Source organism: Salmo salar, chromosome 19, assembly GCF_965601325.2.
Source record: "Salmo salar chromosome 19, fSalSal1, whole genome shotgun sequence".
Lineage (NCBI taxonomy): Eukaryota > Metazoa > Chordata > Actinopteri > Salmoniformes > Salmonidae > Salmo > Salmo salar.
This window is the reverse complement of record NC_138309.1, coordinates 84667006-84694000: the sequence shown is the minus strand read 5'-3', so window position 1 is coordinate 84694000 and position 26995 is coordinate 84667006. Positions and strand designations below refer to the sequence as shown.

General features: G+C 44.6%; 1 protein-coding gene across 5 annotated transcripts in view; it reads right to left on the bottom strand.

Annotated features, from left to right (window-relative positions):
* The window catches only part of LOC106579709 (abl interactor 1), a 123452-nt gene that overhangs the window by 39519 nt on the left and 56938 nt on the right, over nt 1–26995 (bottom strand). For 3 of the 5 annotated variants that reach the window (XM_045702796.2, XM_045702797.2, XM_082966015.1), the window contains exons 3-5: nt 20817–20993; nt 6466–6480; nt 603–727 (exon numbers count right to left, since the gene is read on the bottom strand). In XM_045702796.2, the coding sequence (XP_045558752.1) occupies nt 603–727; nt 6466–6480; nt 20817–20993 (317 nt within the window). The remainder of the gene's footprint in view (nt 1–602; nt 728–6465; nt 6481–20816; nt 20994–26995) is intronic. The other 2 variants (XM_045702799.2, XM_082966016.1) reach the window with 1 other exon arrangement.

Sequence of the window (26995 nt, the reverse complement as noted above, 5' to 3'; positions counted from 1 at the left end):
TAGATGGGTGAGAATGTTTTTTTTTTTAATCCATTTTGAATTCAGGCTATAACAACATAATGTTGAATAAATCAAGGGGTATGAATACTTTCTGAAAGCACTGTATATATCATATTAACAACATAGTAACCTTTTCCAAAACCTTTTTACAACCATGGCCTCAACACTCTGAAATGCTCAATACAGTAACAGTTAGTGAAGATCTGTGCTGGAGAATCTATCCAGCTGGATGTTCCACAGCAGTGACTACAACAGCTAACTGAAATAGAGCTAATCTGTGTTAAAAGGCCAGAATTAGTGTCTGCTTAGTGTGACATTGCAACTTTATATCAAACCGTGACTGAGTCCCAAATGGCACCTTATTCCCTACATAGTGCACTACTTTTGACTAGAACCCCATTGGTCCTTGTCAAAAGCAGTGCCCGACATACGGAAAAGGGTGCAATTTGAGACTGAAACCATGTCAAAGATAAGGATGGGACTAACTTTCATGTGCACCGGCTACGATTCCCAACTCCCAAAATAGCTGTGCCTCTACTCTGCCTTCTAACATGTTGACTACAAAAAGTCATCCCTTGTTAAAAAAAAGGAGGCCATCTTACCCCAGAGTTCCACGCCCTGACAATGTCCCTGTCATGGGCGGCGGGCTAGGAGGTTTCTGTGTTGGCGGATTGGTCCTCGATAGTGTTCCTCCTCCTCCTCTGATTGGCTGATTGTTTCCATGCTGCTGTTGTAAGAAAATAAATCAAGACATCTCTGTAACACATTTAACATAGTGGTAGCATAAAGACTAAGATGTATGGCAACTGAAATGTGACAGGCTTCCCAGATTCAGTATACTCCAATCTTTACTGAGACATTCTAGCTTATTAGCATATTGATAGCAGGACTTGGTCTCAAGGTGACGCCAGGTGAAAACCCACAGAGTAATTCCAAGAGAGTTTCTGCTTAACATTGGGACATGTTTGTTACGAACATGGTGTTCTAACAAGCATGTAAAATAAACAGATAGACATACCCAATAACTAAGGTCACGCCACAGCTACCATCTGATTTTCTGGGGGGGGGGGGGACTTTCGAGGTTATTGTTTTAACAGGAGTTAAAAATATTCAAAAGCGTACTCCTTTTTTTTTATATCTGGGAAGCCCATACAACAGACTAGATAGTTATACTAGATATACTAGATAGCTATACTAGATAGTTATACTAGATAGTACTATACTAGATATACTAGATAGTTATACTAGATATACTAGACTAGCTTATACTAGATAGTTATACTAGATATACTAGAGCGTTATACTAGATAGTTATACTAGATATACTAGATAGCTATACTAGATAGTTATACTAGATAGTTATACTAGATATACTAGATAGTTATACTAGATATACTAGATAGCTATACTAGATAGTTATACTAGATAGTTATACTAGATATACTAGATAGTTATACTAGATAGCTATACTAGATAGTTATACTAGATAGTTATACTAGATATACTAGATAGTTATACTAGATAGTTATACTAGATAGTTATACTAGATAGTTATACTAGATAGTTATACTAGATAGTTATACTAGATATACTAGATAGTTATACTAGATAGTACTAGATAGTTATACTAGATATACTAGATAGTTATACTAGATAGTACTAGATAGTTATACTAGATATACTAGATAGTTATACTAGATAGATATACTAGATATACTAGATAGTTATACTAGATATACTAGATAGTTATACTAGATATACTAGATAGTTATACTAGATATACTAGATAGTTATACTAGATAGTTATACTAGATATACTAGATAGTTATACTAGATAGTTATACTAGATATACTAGATAGTTATACTAGATAGTTATACTAGATAGCTTATACTAGATATACTAGATAGTTATACTAGATAGTTATACTAGATAGTTATACTAGATATACTAGATAGTTATACTAGATATACTAGATAGTTATACTAGATAGTTATACTAGATAGCTATACTAGATAGTTATACTAGATATACTAGATAGTTATACTAGATAGCTATACTAGATATACTAGATATACTAGATAGTTATACTAGATATACTAGATAGTTATACTAGATAGTTATACTAGATAGCTATACTAGATAGCTATACTAGATAGTTATACTAGATAGTTATACTAGATATACTAGATAGCTATACTAGATAGTTATACTAGATATACTAGATAGTTATACTAGATAGTTATACTAGATAGTTATACTAGATAGCTATACTAGATAGCTATACTAGATAGTTATACTAGATAGTTATACTAGATATACTAGATAGTTATACTAGATAGTTATACTAGATAGTTATACTAGATATACTAGATAGTTATACTAGATAGCTATACTAGATATACTAGATATACTAGATAGTTATACTAGATATACTAGATATACTAGATAGTTATACTAGATAGCTATACTAGATATACTAGATATACTAGATAGTTATACTAGATAGTTATACTAGATATACTAGATATACTAGATAGTTATACTAGATATACTAGATAGTTATACTAGATAGTTATACTAGATAGTTATACTAGATAGTTATACTAGATATACTAGATAGCTATACTAGATAGTTATACTAGATATACTAGATAGTTATACTAGATAGTTATACTAGATAGTTATACTAGATAGTTATACTAGATAGCTATACTAGATAGTTATACTAGATAGTTATACTAGATAGCTATACTAGATAGTTATACTAGATAGTTATACTAGATAGTTATACTAGATATACTAGATAGTTATACTAGATAGCTATACTAGATATACTAGATATACTAGATAGTTATACTAGATAGTTATACTAGATATACTAGATAGTTATACTAGATATACTAGATAGTTATACTAGATAGTTATACTAGATAGTTATACTAGATAGTTATACTAGATATACTAGATAGTTATACTAGATAGTTATACTAGATATACTAGATAGTTATACTAGATAGTTATACTAGATAGTTATACTAGATAGCTATACTAGATAGCTATACTAGATAGTTATACTAGATAGTTATACTAGATAGCTATACTAGATAGTTATACTAGATAGTTATACTAGATAGATATACTAGATATACTAGATAGTTATACTAGATATACTAGATAGTTATACTAGATAGTTATACTAGATAGTTATACTAGATAGTTATACTAGATATACTAGATAGTTATACTAGATAGTTATACTAGATAGCTATACTAGATAGCTATACTAGATAGTTATACTAGATAGTTATACTAGATATACTAGATAGCTATACTAGATAGTTATACTAGATATACTAGATAGTTATACTAGATAGTTATACTAGATAGTTATACTAGATAGCTATACTAGATAGTTATACTAGATAGTTATACTAGATAGTTATACTAGATAGCTATACTAGATAGTTATACTAGATAGTTATACTAGATAGCTATACTAGATAGTTATACTAGATAGTTATACTAGATAGTTATACTAGATATACTAGATAGTTATACTAGATAGATATACTAGATATACTAGATAGTTATACTAGATATACTAGATAGTTATACTAGATAGTTATACTAGATAGTTATACTAGATAGCTATACTAGATAGTTATCTAGATAGTTATACTAGATAGTTATACTAGATAGCTATACTAGATAGCTATACTAGATAGTTATACTAGATAGTTATACTAGATATACTAGATAGCTATACTAGATAGTTATACTAGATATACTAGATAGTTATACTAGATAGTTATACTAGATATACTAGATAGTTATACTAGATATACTAGATAGTTATACTAGATAGTTATACTAGATAGTTATACTAGATAGCTATACTAGATAGTTATACTAGATAGTTATACTAGATAGTTATACTAGATAGCTATACTAGATAGTTATACTAGATAGTTATACTAGATAGTTATACTAGATATACTAGATAGCTATACTAGATAGTTATACTAGATATACTAGATAGTTATACTAGATAGTTATACTAGATAGTTATACTAGATAGTTATACTAGATAGTTATACTAGATAGTTATACTAGATAGTTATACTAGATAGCTATACTAGATAGTTATACTAGATAGTTATACTAGATAGCTATACTAGATAGTTATACTAGATAGTTATACTAGATAGTTATACTAGATATACTAGATAGCTATACTAGATAGTTATACTAGATATACTAGATAGCTATACTAGATAGTTATACTAGATAGTTATACTAGATAGCTATACTAGATAGTTATACTAGATAGTTATACTAGATAGCTATACTAGATAGTTATACTAGATAGTTATACTAGATAGCTATACTAGATAGTTATACTAGATAGTTATACTAGATAGTTATACTAGATATACTAGATAGCTATACTAGATAGTTATACTAGATATACTAGATAGTTATACTAGATAGTTATACTAGATAGTTATACTAGATAGCTATACTAGATAGCTATACTAGATAGTTATACTAGATAGTTATACTAGATAGCTATACTAGATAGTTATACTAGATAGTTATACTAGATAGCTATACTAGATAGTTATACTAGATAGTTATACTAGATAGTTATACTAGATATACTAGATAGCTATACTAGATAGTTATACTAGTTATACTAGATAGTTATACTAGATATACTAGATAGTTATACTAGATAGTTATACTAGATAGTTATACTAGATAGTTATACTAGATAGTTATACTAGATAGTTATACTAGATAGTTATACTAGATATACTAGATAGTTATACTAGATAGTTATACTAGATATACTAGATAGTTATACTAGATAGTTATACTAGATAGTTATACTAGATATACTAGATAGTTATACTAGATAGTTATACTAGATATACTAGATAGTTATACTAGATAGCTATACTAGATATACTAGATAGTTATACTAGATAGTTATACTAGATAGCTATACTAGATAGCTATACTAGATAGTTATACTAGATATACTAGATAGTTATACTAGATAGCTATACTAGATAGTTATACTAGATATACTAGATAGCTATACTAGATAGCTATACTAGATAGTTATACTAGATATACTAGATAGTTATACTAGATAGCTATACTAGATAGTTATACTAGATATACTAGATAGTTATACTAGATAGTTATACTAGATAGTTATACTAGATATACTAGATAGTTATACTAGATAGTTATACTAGATAGTTATACTAGATAGTTATACTAGATATACTAGATAGCTATACTAGATAGTTATACTAGATATACTAGATAGTTATACTAGATAGCTATACTAGATAGTTATACTAGATAGTTATACTAGATATACTAGATAGCTATACTAGATAGTTATACTAGATATACTAGATAGTTATACTAGATAGCTATACTAGATAGTTATACTAGATATACTAGATAGTTATACTAGATATACTAGCTAGCTATACTAGATAGTTATACTAGATATACTAGATAGTTATACTAGATAGTTATACTAGATAGCTATACTAGATAGTTATACTAGATAGTTATACTAGATATACTAGATAGTTATACTAGATATACTAGATAGCTATACTAGATAGTTATACTAGATATACTAGATAGCTATACTAGATAGTTATACTAGATAGTTATACTAGATAGTTATACTAGATAGTTATACTAGATAGTTATACTAGATAGTTATACTAGATATACTAGATAGCTATACTAGATAGTTATACTAGATATACTAGATAGTTATACTAGATAGCTATACTAGATAGTTATACTAGATATACTAGATAGCTATACTAGATAGTTATACTAGATATACTAGATAGTTATACTAGATATACTAGATAGTTATACTAGATATACTAGATAGTTATACTAGATATACTAGATAGCTATACTAGATAGTTATACTAGATATACTAGATAGTTATACTAGATATACTAGATAGTTATACTAGATATACTAGATAGTTATACTAGATATACTAGATAGTTATACTAGATATACTAGATAGATATACTAGATAGCTATACTAGATAGTTATACTAGATATACTAGATAGCTATACTACACATGAACAGCTTTTCAACACATAACTGTCAACATATGTAGCATGATATACTGATATACTGATATACTGATATATATGATATACTGATATATATAATATACTGATATACTGATATATATGATATACTGAAATGATAAGTTCTGTTACTAATGCTCTGATAATGACGGCTATAGCAACAGTTGGACTAGGCATGCATGTACTATGGATTGGTTTAGGCCACTAATAGAAGGAATAAAATGAATGAAAATGAAAACATTTTAAGGGGTTGAACAGCCTGGCAATAATAGAACTACGGAAAGATGGGTCATGTGACAAACTGGACTTACCTTGGCTTTGAGCCACTTAACGTAGGCGGAAGAAAGAGAGAGAGAAAGAGAGAGAAGGCATGTCAAAATCGCCATGTCGAAATGGTAAAAGGACCCAGAGTACAGGAGAGAGCCCGTTCACCACATTATTTACACTGAGTCAACGCTTCTCTAGACCTGGGCCACTCAGTGGTTAGATGGCTTTGCACCGCACCAAAACAGTGTGGGTCCACTGGTTGTTTTAGTACTCTGTCCTGATTGACATCTACAGTGAGGGGAAAAAGTATTTGATCCCCTGCTGATTTTGTACGTTTGCCCACTGACAAAGAAATTATCAGTCTATAATTTTAATGGTAGGTTTATTTGAACAGTGAGAGACAGAATAACAACAAAAAAATCCAGAAAAACGCATGTCAAAATTGTTATAAATTGATTTGCATTTTAATGAGGGAAATAAGAATTTGACCCCCTCTCAATCAGAAAGATTTCTGGCTCCCAGGTGTCTTTTATAGAGGTAACGAGCTGAGATTAGGAGCACACTCTTAAAGGGAGTGCTCCTAATCTCAGCTTGTTACCTGTATAAAAGACACCTGTCCACAGAAGCAATCAATCAATCAGATTCCAAACTCTCCAACATGGCCAAGACCAAAGAGCTCTCCAAGGATGTCAGCGACAAGATTGTAGACCTACACAAGGCTGGAATGGGCTACAAGACCATCGCCAAGCAGCTTGGTGAGAAGATGACAACAGTTGGTGCGATTATTCGCAAATGGAAGAAACACAAAAGAACTGTCAATCTCCCTCGGCCTGGGGCTCCATGCAAGATCTCACCTCGTGGAGTTGCAATGATCATGAGAACGGTGAGGAATCAGCCCAGAACTACACGGGAGGATCTTGTCAAAGATCTCAAGGCAGCTGGGACCATAGTCACCAGGAAAACAATTTGTAACACACTACGCCGTGAAGGACTGAAATCCTGCAGCGCCCGCAAGGTCCCCCTGCTCAAGAAAGGTCCCCCTGCTCAAGAAAGTCTGAAGTTTGCCAATGAACATCTGAATGATTCAGAGGACAACTGGGTGAAAGTGTTGTGGTCAGATGAGACCAAAATGGAGCTCTTTGGCATCAACTCAACTCGCCGTGTTTGGAGGAGGAGGAATGCTGCCCATGACCCCAAGAACACCATCCCCACCGTCAAACATGGAGGTGGAAACATTATGCTTTGGGGGTGTTTTTCTGCTAAGGGGACAGGACAACTTCACCGCATCAAAGTGACGATGGACGGGGCCATGTACAGTCAAATCTTGGGTGAGAACCTCCTTCCCTCAGCCAGGGCATTGAAAATGGGTCATGGATGGGTATTCCAGCATGACAATGACCCAAAACACACAGCCAAGGCAACAAAGGAGTGGCTCAAGAAGAAGCACATTAAGGTCCTGGAGTGGCCTAGCCAGTCTCCAGACCTTAATCCCATAGAAAATCTGTGGAGGGAGCTGAAGGTTTGAGTTGCCAAACGTCAGCCTCGAAACCTTAATGACTTGGAGAAGATCTGCGAAAGAGGAGTGGGACAAAATCCCTCCTGAGATGTGCAAACCTGGTGGCCAACTACAAGAAACGTCTGACCTCTGTGATTGTCAACAAGGGTTTTGCCACCAAGTACTAAGTCATGTTTTGCAGAGGGGTCAAATACTTATTTCCCTCATTAAAATGCTAATCAATTTAGAACATTTTTGACATGCGTTTTTCTGGATTTTTTTGTTGATATTCTGTCTCTCACTGTTCAAATAAACCTACTATTAAAATGATAGACTGATCATTTCTTTGTCAGTGGGCAAACGTCCAAAATCAGTAGGGGATCTAATACTTTTTCCTATCTATCTATCTATCTATCTATCTATCTATCTATCTATCTATCTATCTATCTATCTATCTATCTATCTATCTATCTATCTATCTATCTATCTATCTATCTATCTATCTATCTATCTATCTATCTATCTATCTATCTATCTATCTATCTATCTATCTATCTATCTATCTATCTATCTATCTATCTATCTATCTATCTATCTATCTATCTATCTATCTATCTATCTATCTATCTATCTATCTATCTATCTATCTATCTATCTATCTATCTATCTATCTCACCTACACCCCAGACCAGCAGGAATCCTCACAAATCCATAGGATGTTACCATTACATATTTAAACATGTACATCAACACCTCAGCTAAGCTGTCACACTGTATTTCTACCTATGTAGAACTATTAGTTACTTTAATATGTATTATTACAGACACTATAACCCTTTAGTATCATCGCCACGGAAACACTGTCAGTGCAAACTGGATGTCAAACTGTACCAAGTCTTCTTTGTGTTCTAAAATGTCATTTTAAAAACGTTCATGAACGTTGTACCTATGTACTTATGCTCTGGTAAGAAAAGCAATTTCTCTCAGACAAGTGCTCTGTAATTCATGTTTGAGAGCGTCAAACAGAGGAGCAGCGAGTGTTCCACGCCACTGGGCTGCATTACACTAGGACAAGCACCGGGTCAAGTGGCTCATCCATTATACAGGCTCCCTATTGGGCGATGCAGGGCTCATCCATTATACAGGCTCCCTATTGGGCGATGCAGGGCTCATCCATTATGCAGGCTCCCTATTGGGCGGTGCAGAGAGCATTACAGGAACAGAGATAAAAACAGAGGTTCTTGGTAGGGGACCAGTGTTAATCACATGTAGCTATGATGAAGCTGTGTAGTATGTATGGTCTGGGAAAGCGTGGGAGATAGTGACATTGTGCAAATACAGGGGTGAACCAAGGATCAATTGTGAAATAATAGTTAATATTAGGCTACAGTAGTGTTTCTTCATCCTGGTTCTGGAGACCTAACGGGGTGGACATTTTGTTTTTTGCCCTAATCAATTCCACTAATCATCTGCATAATCAAACCTTTGATTAGTGGAATCAGGTGTGTAGTGCTTTGGGCAAAAAACAAAATGTCCACCCCGTTAGGTCTCCAGAACCAGGATGAAGAAACACTACTGTAGCCTAATATTAACTATTATTTCACAATTGATCCTTGGTTCACCCCTGTATTTGCACAATGTCACTATCTCCCACGCTTTCCCAGACCATACATACTACACAGCTTCATCATAGCTACATGTGATTAACACTGGTGACTGGTGACAGCTGACTGGGGAAAAATATATCTCACCTTTAGCCATACCGTTGTGAGAGGGCAGGACTCGGGAGAGAAACCTAGCAGCTTAGGTGACCAACGGAATGTCCCCAAGTTCATGGGAAAACCTGAATATCATAGGTGTCTTTTACTATGTCCTCCCCTTCTCTCTAAGTCCTCCCCCTTCTCTCTATGTCCTCCCCCTTCTCTCTATGTCCTCCCCTTCTCTCTATGTCCTCCCCCTTCTCTCTAAGTCCTCCCCTTCTCTCTATGTCCTCCCCCTTCTCTCTATGTCCTCCCCCTTCTCTCTATGTCCTCCCCTTCTCTCTATGTCCTCCCCTTCTCTCTATGTCCTCCCCTTCTCTCTAAGTCCTCCCCTTCTCTCTATGTCCTCCCCTTCTCTCTATGTCCTCCCCTTCTCTCTAAGTCCTCCCCTTCTCTCTATGTCCTCCCCCTTCTCTCTATGTCCTCCCCCTTCTCTCTATGTCCTCCCCCTTCTCTCTATGTCCTCCCCCTTCTCCCTATGTCCTCCCCCTTCTCTCTATGTCCTCCCCCTTCTCTCTATGTCCTCCCCTTCTCTCTATGTCCTCCCCCTTCTCTCTATGTCCTCCCCCTTCTCTCTATGTCCTCCCCCTTCTCTCTATGTCCTCCCCTTCTCTCTATGTCCTCCCCCTTCTCTCTATGTCCTCCCCTTCTCTCTATGTCCTCCCCTTCTCTCTATGTCCTCCCCTTCTCCCTATGTCCTCCCCCTTCTCCCTACGTCCTCCCCTTCTCTCTATGTCCTCCCCTTCTCTCTATGTCCTCCCCCTTCTCTCTATGTCCTCCCCCTTCTCTCTATGTCCTCCCCCTTCTCTCTATGTCCTCCCCCTTCTCTCTATGTCCTCCCCTTCTCTCTATGTCCTCCCCTTCTCTCTATGTCCTCCCCTTCTCTCTATGTCCTCCCCTTCTCTCTATGTCCTCCCCCTTCTCTCTATGTCCTCCCCCTTCTCTCTATGTCCTCCCCTTCTCTCTATGTCCTCCCCTTCTCTCTATGTCCTCCCCCTTCTCTCTATGTCCTCCCCCTTCTCTCTATGTCCTCCCCTTCTCTCTATGTCCTCCCCTTCTCTCTATGTCCTCCCCTTCTCTCTATGTCCTCCCCCTTCTCTCTATGTCCTCCCCCTTCTCCCTATGTCCTCCCCTTCTCTCTATGTCCTCCCCTTCTCTCTATGTCCTCCCCTTCTCTCTATGTCCTCCCCTTCTCTCTATGTCCTCCCCTTCTCTCTATGTCCTCCCCCTTCTCTCTATGTCCTCCCCTTCTCTCTATGTCCTCCCCTTCTCTCTATGTCCTCCCCTTCTCTCTATGTCCTCACCCTTCTCTCTATGTCCTCCCCCTTCTCTCTATGTCCTCCCCTTCTCTCTATGTCCTCCCCTTCTCTCTATGTCCTCCCCTTCTCTCTATGTCCTCCCCTTCTCTCTATGTCCTCCCCCTTCTCTCTATGTCCTCCCCCTTCTCTCTATGTCCTCCCCTTCTCCCTATGTCCTCCCCTTCTCCCTATGTCCTCCCCTTCTCTCTATGTCCTCCCCTTCTCTCTATGTCCTCCCCCTTCTCTCTATGTCCTCCCCCTTCTCTCTATGTCCTCCCCCTTCTCTCTATGTCCTCCCCCTTCTCTCTATGTCCTCCCCTTCTCTCTATGTCCTCCCCTTCTCTCTATGTCCTCCCCTTCTCTCTATGTCCTCCCCCTTCTCTCTATGTCCTCCCCCTTCTCTCTATGTCCTCCCCCTTCTCTCTATGTCCTCCCCTTCTCCCTATGTCCTCCCCCTTCTCTCTATGTCCTCCCCTTCTCTCTATGTCCTCCCCCTTCTCTCTATGTCCTCCCCCTTCTCTCTATGTCCTCCCCTTCTCTCTATGTCCTCCCCCTTCTCTCTATGTCCTCCCCTTCTCTCTATGTCCTCCCCCTTCTCTCTATGTCCTCCCCCTTCTCTCTATGTCCTCCCCCTTCTCTCTATGTCCTCCCCCTTCTCCCTATGTCCTCCCCCTTCTCTCTATGTCCTCCCCTTCTCTCTATGTCCTCCCCTTCTCTCTATGTCCTCCCCTTCTCTCTATGTCCTCCCCCTTCTCTCTATGTCCTCCCCCTTCTCTCTATGTCCTCCCCTTCTCTCTATGTCCTCCCCCTTCTCTCTATGTCCTCCCCCTTCTCTCTATGTCCTCACCCTTCTCTCTATGTCCTCCCCTTCTCTCTATGTCCTCCCCTTCTCTCTATGTCCTCCCCCTTCTCTCTATGTCCTCCCCTTCTCTCTATGTCCTCCCCCTTCTCTCTATGTCCTCCCCCTTCTCTCTATGTCCTCCCCCTTCTCTCTATGTCCTCCTCCTTCTCTCTATGTCCTCCCCTTCTCTCTATGTCCTCCCCCTTCTCTCTATGTCCTCCCCTTCTCTCTATGTCCTCCCCCTTCTCTCTATGTCCTCCCCCTTCTCTCTATGTCCTCCCCCTTCTCTCTATGTCCTCCCCTTCTCTCTATGTCCTCCCCCTTCTCTCTATGTCCTCCCCTTCTCTCTATGTCCTCCCCCTTCTCCCTATGTCCTCCCCCTTCTCTCTATGTCCTCCCCCTTCTCTCTATGTCCTCCCCTTCTCTCTATGTCCTCCCCCTTCTCTCTATGTCCTCCCCTTCTCTCTATGTCCTCCCCCTTCTCTCTATGTCCTCCCCTTCTCTCTATGTCCTCCCCCTTCTCTCTATGTCCTCCCCCTTCTCTCTATGTCCTCCCCCTTCTCTCTATGTCCTCACCCTTCTCCCTATGTCCTCCCCCTTCTCTCTATGTCCTCCCCTTCTCTCTATGTCCTCCCCCTTCTCTCTATGTCCTCCCCCTTCTCTCTATGTCCTCCCTTCTCTCTATGTCCTCCCCCTTCTCTCTATGTCCTCCCCTTCTCTCTATGTCCTCCCCCTTCTCTCTATGTCCTCCCCCTTCTCTCTATGTCCTCCCCTTCTCTCTATGTCCTCACCCTTCTCCCTATGTCCTCCCCCTTCTCTCTATGTCCTCCCCCTTCTCTCTATGTCCTCCCCCTTCTCTCTATGTCCTCCCGCTTCTCTCTATGTCCTCCCACTTCTCTCTATGTCCTCCCGCCTTCTCTCTATGTCCTCCCACTTCTCTCTATGTCCTCCCCCTTCTCTCTATGTCCTCCCCCTTCTCTCTATGTCCTCCCCCTTCTCTCTATGTCCTCCCACTTCTCTCTATGTCCTCCCACTTCTCTCTATGTCCTCCCACTTCTCTCTATGTCCTCCCCTTCTCTCTATGTCCTCCCCCTTCTCTCTATGTCCTCCCCTTCTCTCTATGTCCTCCCCCTTCTCTCTATGTCCTCCCCCTTCTCTCTATGTCCTCCCCCTTCTCCCTATGTCCTCACCCTTCTCCCTATGTCCTCCCCCTTCTCTCTATGTCCTCCCCCTTCTCTCTATGTCCTCCCCCTTCTCTCTATGTCCTCCCCCTTCTCTCTATGTCCTCCCCTTCTCTCTATGTCCTCCCCCTTCTCTCTATGTCCTCCCCTTCTCTCTATGTCCTCCCCCTTCTCTCTATGTCCTCCCCCTTCTCTCTATGTCCTCCCCTTCTCTCTATGTCCTCCCCCTTCTCTCTATGTCCTCCCCCTTCTCTCTATGTCCTCCCCCTTCTCTCTATGTCCTCCCCCTTCTCTCTATGTCCTCCCCCTTCTCTCTATGTCCTCCCACTTCTCTCTATGTCCTCCCCCTTCTCTCTATGTCCTCCCACTTCTCTCTATGTCCTCCCCCTTCTCTCTATGTCCTCCCCTTCTCTCTATGTCCTCCCCCTTCTCTCTATGTCCTCCCCCTTCTCTCTATGTCCTCCCCCTTCTCTCTATGTCCTCCCGCTTCTCTCTATGTCCTCCCCCTTCTCTCTATGTCCTCCCCCTTCTCTCTATGTCCTCCCACTTCTCTCTATGTCCTCCCCCTTCTCTCTATGTCCTCCCGCTTCTCTCTATGTCCTCCCACTTCTCTCTATGTCCTCCCCCTTCTCCCTATGTCCTCACCCTTCTCCCTATGTCCTCCCCCTTCTCTCTATGTCCTCCCCCTTCTCTCTATGTCCTCCCCCTTCTCTCTATGTCCTCCCCCTTCTCCCTATGTCCTCCCCCTTCTCTCTATGTCCTCCCCCTTCTCTCTATGTCCTCCCGCTTCTCTCTATGTCCTCCCCCTTCTCTCTATGTCCTCCCGCTTCTCTCTATGTCCTCCCCCTTCTCTCTATGTCCTCCCGCTTCTCTCTATGTCCTCCCCTTCTCTCTATGTCCTCCCCCTTCTCTCTATGTCCTCCCGCTTCTCTCTATGTCCTCCCCCTTCTCTCTATGTCCTCCCACTTCTCTCTATGTCCTCCCCCTTCTCTCTATGTCCTCCCACTTCTCTCTATGTCCTCCCACTTCTCTCTATGTCCTCCCCCTTCTCTCTATGTCCTCCCCCTTCTCTCTATGTCCTCCCCCTTCTCTCTATGTCCTCCCGCTTCTCTCTATGTCCTCCCCCTTCTCTCTATGTCCTCCCCCTTCTCTCTATGTCCTCCCCTTCTCTCTATGTCCTCCCCTTCTCTCTATGTCCTCGCCCTTCCCTCTATGTCCTCCCCCTTCTCTCTATGTCCTCCCCCTTCTCTCTATGTCCTCCCCCTTCTCTCTATGTCCTCCCCCTTCTCTCTATGTCCTCCCCTTCTCTCTATGTCCTCCCCTTCTCTCTATGTCCTCCCCCTTCTCTCTATGTCCTCCCCCTTCTCTCTATGTCCTCCCCTTCTCTCTATGTCCTCCCCCTTCTCTCTATGTCCTCCCCCTTCTCTCTATGTCCTCACCCTTCTCTCTATGTCCTCCCCTTCTCTCTATGTCCTCCCCTTCTCTCTATGTCCTCCCCCTTCTCTCTATGTCCTCCCCCTTCTCTCTATGTCCTCCCCCTTCTCTCTATGTCCTCCCCCTTCTCTCTATGTCCTCCCCCTTCTCTCTATGTCCTCCTCCTTCTCTCTATGTCCTCACCCTTCTCTCTATGTCCTCCCCCTTCTCTCTATGTCCTCCCCTTCTCTCTATGTCCTCCCCCTTCTCTCTATGTCCTCCCCCTTCTCTCTATGTCCTCCCCCTTCTCTCTATGTCCTCCCCCTTCTCTCTATGTCCTCCCCTTCTCTCTATGTCCTCCCCCTTCTCTCTATGTCCTCCCCTTCTCTCTATGTCCTCCCCCTTCTCTCTATGTCCTCCCCCTTCTCTCTATGTCCTCCCCCTTCTCTCTATGTCCTCCCCTTCTCCCTATGTCCTCCCCCTTCTCTCTATGTCCTCCCCCTTCTCTCTATGTCCTCCCCCTTCTCTCTATGTCCTCCCCCTTCTCTCTATGTCCTCCCCTTCTCTCTATGTCCTCCCCCTTCTCTCTATGTCCTCCCCTTCTCTCTATGTCCTCCCCCTTCTCTCTATGTCCTCCCCCTTCTCTCTATGTCCTCCCCCTTCTCTCTATGTCCTCCCCCTTCTCCCTATGTCCTCCCCCTTCTCTCTATGTCCTCCCCCTTCTCTCTATGTCCTCCCCTTCTCTCTATGTCCTCCCCTTCTCTCTATGTCCTCCCCCTTCTCTCTATGTCCTCCCCCTTCTCTCTATGTCCTCCCCTTCTCTCTATGTCCTCCCCCTTCTCTCTATGTCCTCCCCCTTCTCTCTATGTCCTCCCCTTCTCTCTATGTCCTCCCCTTCTCTCTATGTCCTCCCCTTCTCTCTATGTCCTCCCCCTTCTCTCTATGTCCTCCCCCTTCTCTCTATGTCCTCCCCTTCTCTCTATGTCCTCCCCCTTCTCTCTATGTCCTCCCCCTTCTCTCTATGTCCTCCCCTTCTCTCTATGTCCTCCCCTTCTCTCTATGTCCTCCCCCTTCTCTCTATGTCCTCCCCTTCTCTCTATGTCCTCCCCCTTCTCTCTATGTCCTCCCCCTTCTCTCTATGTCCTCCCCCTTCTCTCTATGTCCTCCCCCTTCTCTCTATGTCCTCCCCCTTCTCTCTATGTCCTCCCCCTTCTCTCTATGTCCTCCCCCTTCTCCCTATGTCCTCCCCCTTCTCTCTATGTCCTCCCCCTTCTCTCTATGTCCTCCCCTTCTCTCTATGTCCTCCCCCTTCTCTCTATGTCCTCCCCTTCTCTCTATGTCCTCCCCTTCTCTCTATGTCCTCCCCTTCTCTCTATGTCCTCCCCCTTCTCTCTATGTCCTCCCCCTTCTCTCTATGTCCTCCCCCTTCTCCCTATGTCCTCCCCTTCTCTCTATGTCCTCCCCCTTCTCTCTATGTCCTCCCCCTTCTCTCTATGTCCTCCCCCTTCTCTCTATGTCCTCCCCCTTCTCTCTATGTCCTCCCCTTCTCTCTATGTCCTCCCCCTTCTCTCTATGTCCTCCCCTTCTCTCTATGTCCTCCCCCTTCTCTCTATGTCCTCCCCCTTCTCTCTATGTCCTCCCCTTCTCTCTATGTCCTCCCCTTCTCTCTATGTCCTCCCCCTTCTCTCTATGTCCTCCCCCTTCTCTCTATGTCCTCCCCCTTCTCTCTATGTCCTCCCGACTTCTCTCTATGTCCTCCCGACTTCTCTCTATGTCCTCCCGCCTTCTCTCTATGTCCTCCCGACTTCTCTCTATGTCCTCCCCCTTCTCTCTATGTCCTCCCGACTTCTCTCTATGTCCTCCCCCTTCTCTCTATGTCCTCCCGACTTCTCTCTATGTCCTCCCGACTTCTCTCTATGTCCTCCCACTTCTCTCTATGTCCTCCCTTCTCTCTATGACCCCCCCTTCTCTCTATGTCCTCCCCTTCTCTCTATGTCCTCCCCCTTCTCTCTATGTCCTCCCCCTTCTCTCTATGTCCTCCCCCTTCTCCCTATGTCCTCACCCTTCTCCCTATGACCTCCCCCTTCTCTCTATGACCTCCCCCTTCTCTCTATGACCTCCCCCTTCTCTCTATGTCCTCCCCCTTCTCTCTATGTCCTCCCTTCTCTCTATGACCCCCCCCTTCTCTCTATGTCCTCCCCTTCTCTCTATGTCCTCCCCCTTCTCTCTATGTCCTCCCCCTTCTCTCTATGTCCTCCCTTCTCTCTATGTCCTCACCCTTCTCCCTATGTCCTCCCCCTTCTCTCTATGACCTCCCCCTTCTCTCTATGACCTCCCCCTTCTCTCTATGTCCTCCCGACTTCTCTCTATGTCCTCCCGACTTCTCTCTATGTCCTCCCGCCTTCTCTCTATGTCCTCCCGACTTCTCTCTATGTCCTCCCCCTTCTCTCTATGTCCTCCCGACTTCTCTCTATGTCCTCCCCCTTCTCTCTATGTCCTCCCGACTTCTCTCTATGTCCTCCCCCTTCTCTCTATGTCCTCCCGACTTCTCTCTATGTCCTCCCCCTTCTCTCTATGTCCTCCCCCTTCTCTCTATGTCCTCCCGACTTCTCTCTATGTCCTCCCCCTTCTCTCTATGTCCTCCCGACTTCTCTCTATGTCCTCCCACTTCTCTCTATGTCCTCCCCCTTCTCCCTATGTCCTCACCCTTCTCCCTATGTCCTCCCCCTTCTCTCTATGACCTCCCCCTTCTCTCTATGTCCTCCCCCTTCTCTCTATGTCCTCCCCCTTCTCCCTATGTCCTCCCCCTTCTCTCTATGTCCTCCCCCTTCTCTCTATGTCCTCCCGACTTCTCTCTATGTCCTCCCGCCTTCTCTCTATGTCCTCCCGACTTCTCTCTATGTCCTCCCCCTTCTCTCTATGTCCTCCCGACTTCTCTCTATGTCCTCCCCCTTCTCTCTATGTCCTCCCAACTTCTCTCTTAATGATGCTTTGAAGCACATACCACAGGGATCCTACAACATACATGACCTCGCTACTTAGTGTGTGTGTGTGTGTGTGTGTGTGTGTGTGTGTGTGTGTGTGTGTGTGTGTGTGTGTGTGTGTGTGTGTGTGTGTGTGTGTGTGTGTGTGTGTGCATGAGTGAGTGAGAAACGAGACACTCTTGTACATGCCAATCTAAATGAATCCGATTTTTCTATTAGCTTGTCTTCCATTTTAATAAAATAATATGCCTAAGTGTTTTGTGAATGTTTACTTACTAAATGTTTTTAGCAACATAATAATAATTTATAAAAATCTCAAAGCGCTTCAAAAGCTAAAAAAACAAACAACTAGCAAATACTGTACCATGTCTTCATATAAATCAGGGGTGGGCAACTGGCGGTCCGTCCCCCTTTTGCAGGCCCGTGGATAATTCCCCCCCCCCCCCCCCCCCCCCCCTTTTGGAACTCAGTCAGGGTCTCAATTTACTGTTGACAGTTGGAATAGTAGAATACTAAAGGTACCATTTTGAAATCTGGTCGCGCATCAGCAATTTTTCTCATGTTATGTCAGTCACTGGTAGTCACTGAATTAGCCCACGTCACCTGTAAATGAATCTAGCAGCCAGCTATCTAAACCTGGTGTAATCACGGTTGAATTATCATGGTAAATAACATCTTAGATAACACGGTCGGGAACATGCTAATTTAAAAGCCTTTTCAGGTTACATTAGCCCACAAACCATGTGATTTGATGCCTAGTAAATTGAGAGTGGCATGATGGGCTTTTATCCTGCCTTATCCCGGCCCATCATTCAACTGGTCGACAACGCTGGCCACTTAATCCAATCATGCCCGACAGCAGCGATTGATTGGTTGATTAATGGGGGGGTTTGGGAGCTCTGGGGGGAGATGGAGGTCTCAAAATGGCCCTGGCTAACAGGGTTCTGATTTCAATAGAGCCGCTGTCATGGCAACCTATACGACCCCTAACGTTAACTTTAGGGACTAAACTATTCTATAAAGTGTTAGCTTGCAACATATCACGGGCTTCATCTAAACAGAGGAATGTCTTTGAGAGAATGCTTCAGAAGAAACCAATATGTCAGTGCTACCACGGCTTCATGAAACTGCCCATCTCAATATCAGAGAGAAATAGGAGAAACCGATTAAGAGGTCCATTTAGAACTAAGTGCATTTTAAATGTCCCATAAATGCATCTCTGCTCACCCTTTTTCACAGAGCTTTCTAACACCAGTTCTATTTGTAGAAATCTATCAAATCAACCCTTACTGAGAATATGTCTGCATGGTTAGCTAGGTGCAATCTGCGGATGAGAGTGACACAGTGAGAGACACAAAGAGACAAAGGGAGAGAGAGGGGAGGGGTTAAAGGGAGAGAAGGGGAGGGGTTAAAGGGAGAGAGAGGGGAGGGGTTAAAGGGAGAGAGAGGGGAGGGGTTAAAGGGAGGAAGGGGGAGGGGTTAAAGGGAGAGAAGGGGAGGGGTTAAAGGGAGAGAAGGGGAGGGGTTAAAGGGAGAGAGAGGGGAGGGGTTAAAGGGAGAGAAGGGGAGGGGTTAAAGGGAGAGAGAGGGGAGGGGTTAAAGGGAGAGAGAGGGGAGGGGTTAAAGGGAGGAAGGGGGAGGGGTTAAAGGGAGAGAAGGGGAGGGGTTCAAGGGGGAGAAGGGGAGGGGTTAAAGGGAGAGAGAGGGGAGGGGTTAAAGGGAGGAAGGGGGAGGGGTTAAAGGGAGAGAAGGGGAGGGGTTAAAGGGAGAGAGAGGGGAGGGGTTAAAGGGAGAGAAGGGGAGGGGTTAAAGGGAGAGAAGGGGAGGGGTTAAAGGGAGGAAGGGGGAGGGGTTAAAGGGGGAGAAGGGGAGGGGTTAAAGGGAGGAAGGGGGAGGGGTTAAAGGGAGGAAGGGGGAGGGGTTAAAGGGGGAGAAGGGGAGGGGTTCAAGGGAGAGAAGGGGAGGGGTTAAAGGGGGAGAAGGGGAGGGGTTAAAGGGAGAGAAGGGGAGGGGTTAAAGGGGGAGAAGGGGAGGGGTTAAAGGGGGAGAAGGGGAGGGGTTAAAGGGGGAGAAGGGGAGGGGTTAAAGGGAGGAAGGGGGAGGGGTTAAAGGGAGGAAGGGGAGGGGTTAAAGGGAGAGAAGGGGAGGGGTTAAAGGGAGGAAGGGGGAGGGGTTAAAGGGAGGAAGGGGGAGGGGTTAAAGGGAGGAAGGGGGAGGGGTTAAAGGGAGGAAGGGGAGGGGTTAAAGGAAGAGAAGGGGAGGGGTTAAAGGGAGGAAGGGGGAGGGGTTAAAGGGAGGAAGGGGAGGGGTTAAAGGGAGAGAAGGGGAGGGGTTAAAGGGAGGAAGGGGGAGGGGTTAAAGGGAGAGAAGGGGAGGGGTTAAAGGGAGAGAAGGGGAGGGGTTAAAGGGGGAGAAGGGGAGGGGTTAAAGGGAGGAAGGGGAGGGGTTAAAGGGGGAGAAGGGGAGGGGTTAAAGGGAGAGAAGGGGAGGGGTTAAAGGGAGAGAAGGGGAGGGGTTAAAGGGGGAGAAGGGGAGGGGTTAAAGGGGGAGAAGGGGAGGGGTTAAAGGGGGAGAAGGGGAGGGGTTAAAGGGAGGAAGGGGGAGGGGTTAAAGGGAGGAAGGGGAGGGGTTAAAGGGAGAGAAGGGGAGGGGTTAAAGGGAGGAAGGGGGAGGGGTTAAAGGGAGGAAGGGGGAGGGGTTAAAGGGAGGAAGGGGGAGGGGTTAAAGGGAGGAAGGGGAGGGGTTAAAGGAGAGAAGGGGAGGGGTTAAAGGGAGGAAGGGGGAGGGGTTAAAGGGAGGAAGGGGAGGGGTTAAAGGGAGAGAAGGGGAGGGGTTAAAGGGAGGAAGGGGGAGGGGTTAAAGGGAGAGAAGGGGAGGGGTTAAAGGGAGAGAAGGGGAGGGGTTAAAGGGGGAGAAGGGGAGGGGTTAAAGGGAGGAAGGGGAGGGGTTAAAGGGGAGAAGGGGAGGGGTTAAAGGGAGAGAAGGGGAGGGGTTAAAGGGAGAGAGGGGAGGGGTTAAAGGGGAGAAGGGGAGGGGTTAAAGGGGGAGAAGGGGAGGGGTTAAGGGAGAAGGGGAGGGGTTAAAGGGAGGAAGGGGGAGGGGTTAAAGGGGGAGAAGGGAGGGGTTAAAGGGAGGAAGGGGGAGGGGTTAAAGGGGGAGAAGGGGAGGGGTTAAAGGGAGAGAAGGGGAGGGGTTAAAGGGAGAGAAGGGGAGGGGTTAAAGGGAACTAAACAAACAGAGAGAGAGTGTAGAAGAGAAGAAAGTAAAACAAGTGGAGGAACAGTGATTTCTCAGAACGGTAAATTAGCATTTCACCGTCATAGCCATGGGGTGTCGTGAAATAAATCACTGTTGGAATGTGGTTTTAACCAATCAGCATCCAGGATCAGACCAACCCAATGTATAACGCAATAGAAAACTCACCTTGACCCCATGGCCAACATCGTCCAGCACGTTGTAGTCGATGGGCTTCCTGATGTACCTCACCGGCCGCTCTATGTTGCCGGGGGCGATGATCTTGTGGGTCCTCGACGTGTTCTTGTTGGTGGTGAGGATCCCGATCTCTCGCCTGGCCACCTTCTCCTTGTGGATGTCCACCGTCTAGAGACATGAGAGAGGGACAAAGATATGATAAGCTATGGGACAGAACAAGGACCTTTGACTGAATTACAACCTTGTCATATAGTTACTAAAGTGGCTTTAATTGAATCAGGTCGCAGTGGTTTTCATCACCAAGCTCGTAATCCCTTTACGTAGCTGGTACACACCAGCTAAATCAATGATGGTGTGTAATAGAAGCTGAACAGCGTAATGACCAGTCGTGTACAGACCATAATGCATTTGGCTTCTCTCCAAATCGGCAGTGACATGTTGTTCAATGCCGTCATAAATAAACAAAGACTATGATGATGATGAGGACAACTCTCCTCTACCACCAGGAACTCCTTCCTGTCACGCCTGCTTCCGCTCTCCCTCCCTGGCGCTCGAAGGCACCAGGCTCCCAAGCGTTATCCTGCCACCATCATTACGCACACCCGCTCTCCTCGTCACGCGCATCAGCGATTCATTGCACTCACCTGGACTCAATCACCTGTGTTTATTTCCTTCCCTATATCTGTCTGTTCCCCAGCTCTGTTCCCCGCTTCAGCATTAATTGCCGTCTGTCTTACCCGGTTCTGAGGCTGTTCCAGTCCTGTTCCATGTGTAACAGTGTAGGTTCCGTCCCTCTCTTCGCCCCAACCCGGGCTCGAACCAGGGATCCTCTGCACACATCAACAACTGACACCCCACGAAGCATCGTTACCCATCGCGCCACAAAAGCCGCGGCCCTTGCAACGCAAGGGGAAACCCTACTTCAAGTCTCAGAGCGAGTGACGTCACTGATTGAAACGCTATTAGCGCGCACCACCGCTAACTAACTAGCCATTTCACATCAGTTACCCATGTCTCTACTATATTAAATGTTAGACTCCCCGTATCTCCAGCTTTGGTTCCTACACTTCGTGATGTTTGGGGATTCATCATTTAAGAAGCTTCCGTCTTGCAAAAATGAGCCGATGTCCATTTAAATGTATGATTGTACCATTTCAACTCAAGGCGACAAGGGATAAGGTTGTCTACTAAGCAAATCCAACAATGCATTCATTTGAGAATCCTATATTATTTTTAAAAAACCTACGGGCATGAAGCATGTGTATTCATTAAATATACAGTCGTCTGTACTTGGATCACCGGTCAGTATAGTGAAATCTTTATGCAGTGTCCTACAGGAGCATATTTCCAAGGCTTTCATTTATAACCATTCTAACTAAATCTTCCCCGTGAAGAAGTAGGGCTGATAAAATCACAAAGTCCAAGGCCAACATGAGACAAATGATTGTAGTTTCATGGATAGAAAGTTTAATGGATTGAATGTTTTGCTTCTGTAAATTGCTGCTGTTTTAATAAATTGCCTAGTGCTCTTTAAACTGACTAATTGCATATTCTTTTCATTAGTATGCTCCACCACTTCTGTTAAGACCCAGGGACATTTGCATAGTAGCGAAATGTGTGTGTGTGTGTGTGTAAGAGAGTGTGAGAGAGGAACAGAGTGAGAGTGTGAGAAAGAATGTTGTGAGTGAGATAAACAGAGAGAATGTGTTGGTGTGTGTGAATAGTTTGAGGTACACTACACCTGCTCGTCGAACATCTCATTCCAAAATCATGGGCATTAATATGGAGTTGGTCCCCCCCTTTGCTGCTATAACAGCCTCCACTCTTCTGGGAAGGCTTTCCACTAGATGTTGGTACATTGCTGCTATAACAGCCTCCACTCTTCTGGGAAGGCTTTCCACTAGATGTTGGTACATTGCTGCTATAACAGCCTCCACTCTTCTGGAAGGCTTTCCACTAGATGTTGGAACGTTGCTGCTATAACAGCCTCCTCTCTTCTGGGAAGGCTTTCCACTAGGTGTTGGTACATTGCTGCTATAACAGCCTCCACTCTTCTGGGAAGGCTTTCCACTAGATGTTGGAACGTTGCTGCAGGGACTTGCTTTCATTCAGCCACAAGAGCATTAGTGAGGTCGGGCACTGATGTTGGGCGATTAGGCCTGGTTCGCAGTCGGCGTTACAATTCATCCAAAAGGTGTTTGATGGGGTTGAGGTCAGGGCTCTGTGTAGGCCAGTCGAGTTCTTCCACACTGATCTCGACAAACCATTTCTGTATGGACTTCGCTTTGTGCACGGGGGCATTGTCATGCTGACACAGGAAACATCCTTCCCCAAACTATTGCCACAAAGTTGGAAGCACAGAATCGTCTAGAATGTAATTATATGCTGTAGCGTTGAGATTCCCCTTCACTGGAACTAAGGGGCCCGAACCATGAAAAACAGCCCCAGACCATTATTCCTCCTCCACCAAACTGTAGTTCCTCACAAACAGGATCTCTGAGGTTGACCCCTCACAGAGTACCATGACTCACAGTGTATCCCCTCACAGAGTACCGTGACACACAGTGTTTCCCCTCACAGAGTACCATGACTCACAGTCTATCCCCTCACAGAGTACCATGACACACAGTGTTTCCCCTCACAGAGTACCATGACACACAGTGTATCCCCTCACAGAGTACCATGACACACAGTGTTTCCCCTCACAGAGTACCATGACACACAGTGTTTCCCCTCACAGAGTACCATGACACACAGTGTTTCCCCTCACAGAGTACCATGACTCACAGTCTATCCCCCTTTCCAGAGTACCATGACACACAGTGTTTCCCCTCACAGAGTACCATGACTCACAGTCTATCCCCTCACAGAGTACCATGACACACAGTGTTTCCCCCTCACAGAGTACCATGACACACAGTGTTTCCCCTCACAGAGTACCATGACACACAGTGTATCCCCTCACAGAGTACCATGACTCACAGTCTATCCCCCTTTCCAGAGTACCATGACTCACAGTGTTTCCCCCTTTCACAGAGTACCATGACACACAGTGTTTCCCCTCACAGAGTACCATGACACACAGTGTATCCCCTCACAGAGTACCATGACACACAGTGTTTCCCCTCACAGAGTACCATGACACACAGTGTTTCCCCCTTTCCAGAGTACCATGACACACAGTGTTTCCCCTCACAGAGTACCATGACACACAGTGTTTCCCCTCACAGAGTACCATGACACACAGTGTTTCCCCCTTCCAGAGTACCATGACTCACAGTCTATCCCCCTTTCCAGAGTACTATGACACACAGTGTTTCCCCTCACAGAGTACCATGACTCACAGTGTTTCCCCTCACAGAGTACCATGACTCACAGTCTATCCCCCTTTCCAGAGTACCATGACTCACAGTGTTTCCCCTCACAGAGTACCATGACTCACAGTGTTTCCCCTCACAGAGTACCATGACTCACAGTGTTTCCCCTCACAGAGTACCATGACTCACAGTCTATCCCCTCACAGAGTACCATGACTCACAGTGTATCCCCTCACAGAGTACCATGACTCACAGTGTATCCACTCACAGAGTATCATGACTCACAGTCTATCCCCTCACAGAGTACCATGACTCACAGTCTATCCCCTTTTCCAGAGTACCATGACTCACAGTGTTTCCCCTCACAGAGTACCATGACTCACAGTGTTTCCCCCTTTCCAGAGTACCATGACTCACAGTCTATCCCCCTTTCCAGAGTACCATGACACACAGTGTTTCCCCTCACAGAGTACCATGACTCACAGTGTTTCCCCCTTTCCAGAGTACCATGACTCACAGTCTATCCCCCTTTCCAGAGTACCATGACACACAGTGTTTCCCTCACAGAGTACCATGACTCACAGTGTTTCCCCTCACAGAGTACCATGACACACAGTCTATCCCCCTTTCCAGAGTACTATGACACACAGTGTTTCCCCTCACAGAGTACCATGACTCACAGTGTTTCCCCTCACAGAGTACCACGACTCACAGTCTATCCCCCTTTCCAGAGTACCATGACTCACAGTGTTTCCCCTCACAGAGTACCATGACTCACAGTGTTTCCCCTCACAGAGTACCATGACTCACAGTCTATCCCCTCACAGAGTACCATGACTCACAGTGTATCCCCTCACAGAGTACCATGACTCACAGTGTATCCCCTCACAGAGTACCATGACTCACAGTCTATCCCCTCACAGAGTACCATGACTCACAGTCTATCCCCTTTTCCAGAGTACCATGACTCACAGTGTTTCCCCTCACAGAGTACCATGACTCACAGTGTTTCCCCCTTTCCAGAGTACCATGACTCACAGTGTTTCCCCTTTCCAGAATACCATGACTCACAGTGTATCCCCTCACAGAGTACCATGACTCACAGTGTATCCCCCTTTCCAGAGTACCATGACTCACAGTCTATCCCCTCACATAGTACCATGACTCACAGTCTATCCCCCTTTCCAGAGTACCATGACTCACAGTTTCCCCTCACAGAGTACCATGACACACAGTCTATCCCCTCACAGAGTACCATGACTCACAGTGTTTCCCCTCACAGAGTACCATGACTCACAGTGTATCCCCTCCCAGAGTACCCTGACTCACAGTCTATCCCCCTTTCCAGAGTACCATGACTCACAGTGTATCCCCTCACAGAGTACCATGACTCACAGTGTTTCCCCCTTTCCAGAGTACCATGACTCACAGTGTTTCCCCTTTCCAGAGTACCATGACTCACAGTGTTTCCCCTCACATAGTACCATGACTCACAGTCTATCCCCTCACAGAGTACCATGACTCACAGTGTTTCCCCTCACAGAGTACCATGACTCACAGTGTTTCCCCTCACAGAGTACCATGACTCACAGTGTTTCCCCTCACAGAGTACCATGACTCACAGTCTATCCCCCTTTCCAGAGTACCATGACTCACAGTCTATCCCCCTTTCCAGAGTACCATGACTCACAGTGTTTCCCCCTTTCCAGAGTACCATGACACACAGTGTTTCCCCTCACAGAGTACCATGACTCACAGTGTATCCCTTCACAGAGTACCATGACACACAGTGTTTCCCCTCACAGAGTACCATGACACACAGTGTTTCCCCTCACAGAGTACCATGACTCACAGTGTTTCCCCCTTTCCAGAGTACCATGACTCACAGTGTTTCCCCTCACAGAGTACCATGACTCACAGTCTATCCCCCTTTCCAGAGTACCATGACACACAGTGTTTCCCCCTCACAGAGTACCATGACTCACAGTGTATCCCCTCACAGAGTACCATGACTCACAGTCTATCCCCTTTTCCAGAGTACCATGACACACAGTGTTTCCCCTCACAGAGTACCATGACTCACAGTGTTTCCCCTCACAGAGTACCATGACTCAAAGTCTATCCCCTTTTCCAGAGTACCATGACACACAGTGTTTCCCCTCACAGAGTACCATGACACACAGTGTTTCCCCTCACAGAGTACCATGACTCACAGTGTTTCCCCTCACAGAGTACCATGACTCACAGTGTTTCCCTCACAGAGTACCATGACTCACAGTGTTTCCCCTCACAGAGTACCATGACTCACAGTGTTTCCCCTCACAGAGTACCATGACTCACAGTGTTTCCCCTCACAGAGTACCATGACTCACAGTGTTTCCCCTCACAGAGTACCATGACACACAGTGTATCCCATTTAATTTCAGGACTACACTCCAGGGGCCGTCATTTATCAATCATGCGTAGGCAGAAATCTGTGTGTAAACCACGCAAGGGATCATTTCCACTCAAAGTGTGAGATTTATCAATATGAACGTTTGCTTGAGTGAGCATAGATGAACACACAGCCATGAGTAGGCATAGTGCTAAACGGTGGAGGAAGGGGACATGATGGTCAGGCATGGGATGGGGAAGACACAGTGCCTTCGGAAAGTATTCAGACCCCTTGACTTTTTCCACATTTTGATACATTACAGCCTTATTCTAAAATGGATTAAATTGTTTTTTTCCCCCTCATCAATCTACACACAATACTCCATAATGACATCACAATACCCCATAATGACATCACAATACCCCATAATGACATCACAATACCCCATAATGACATCACAATACCCCATAAAAACAAAG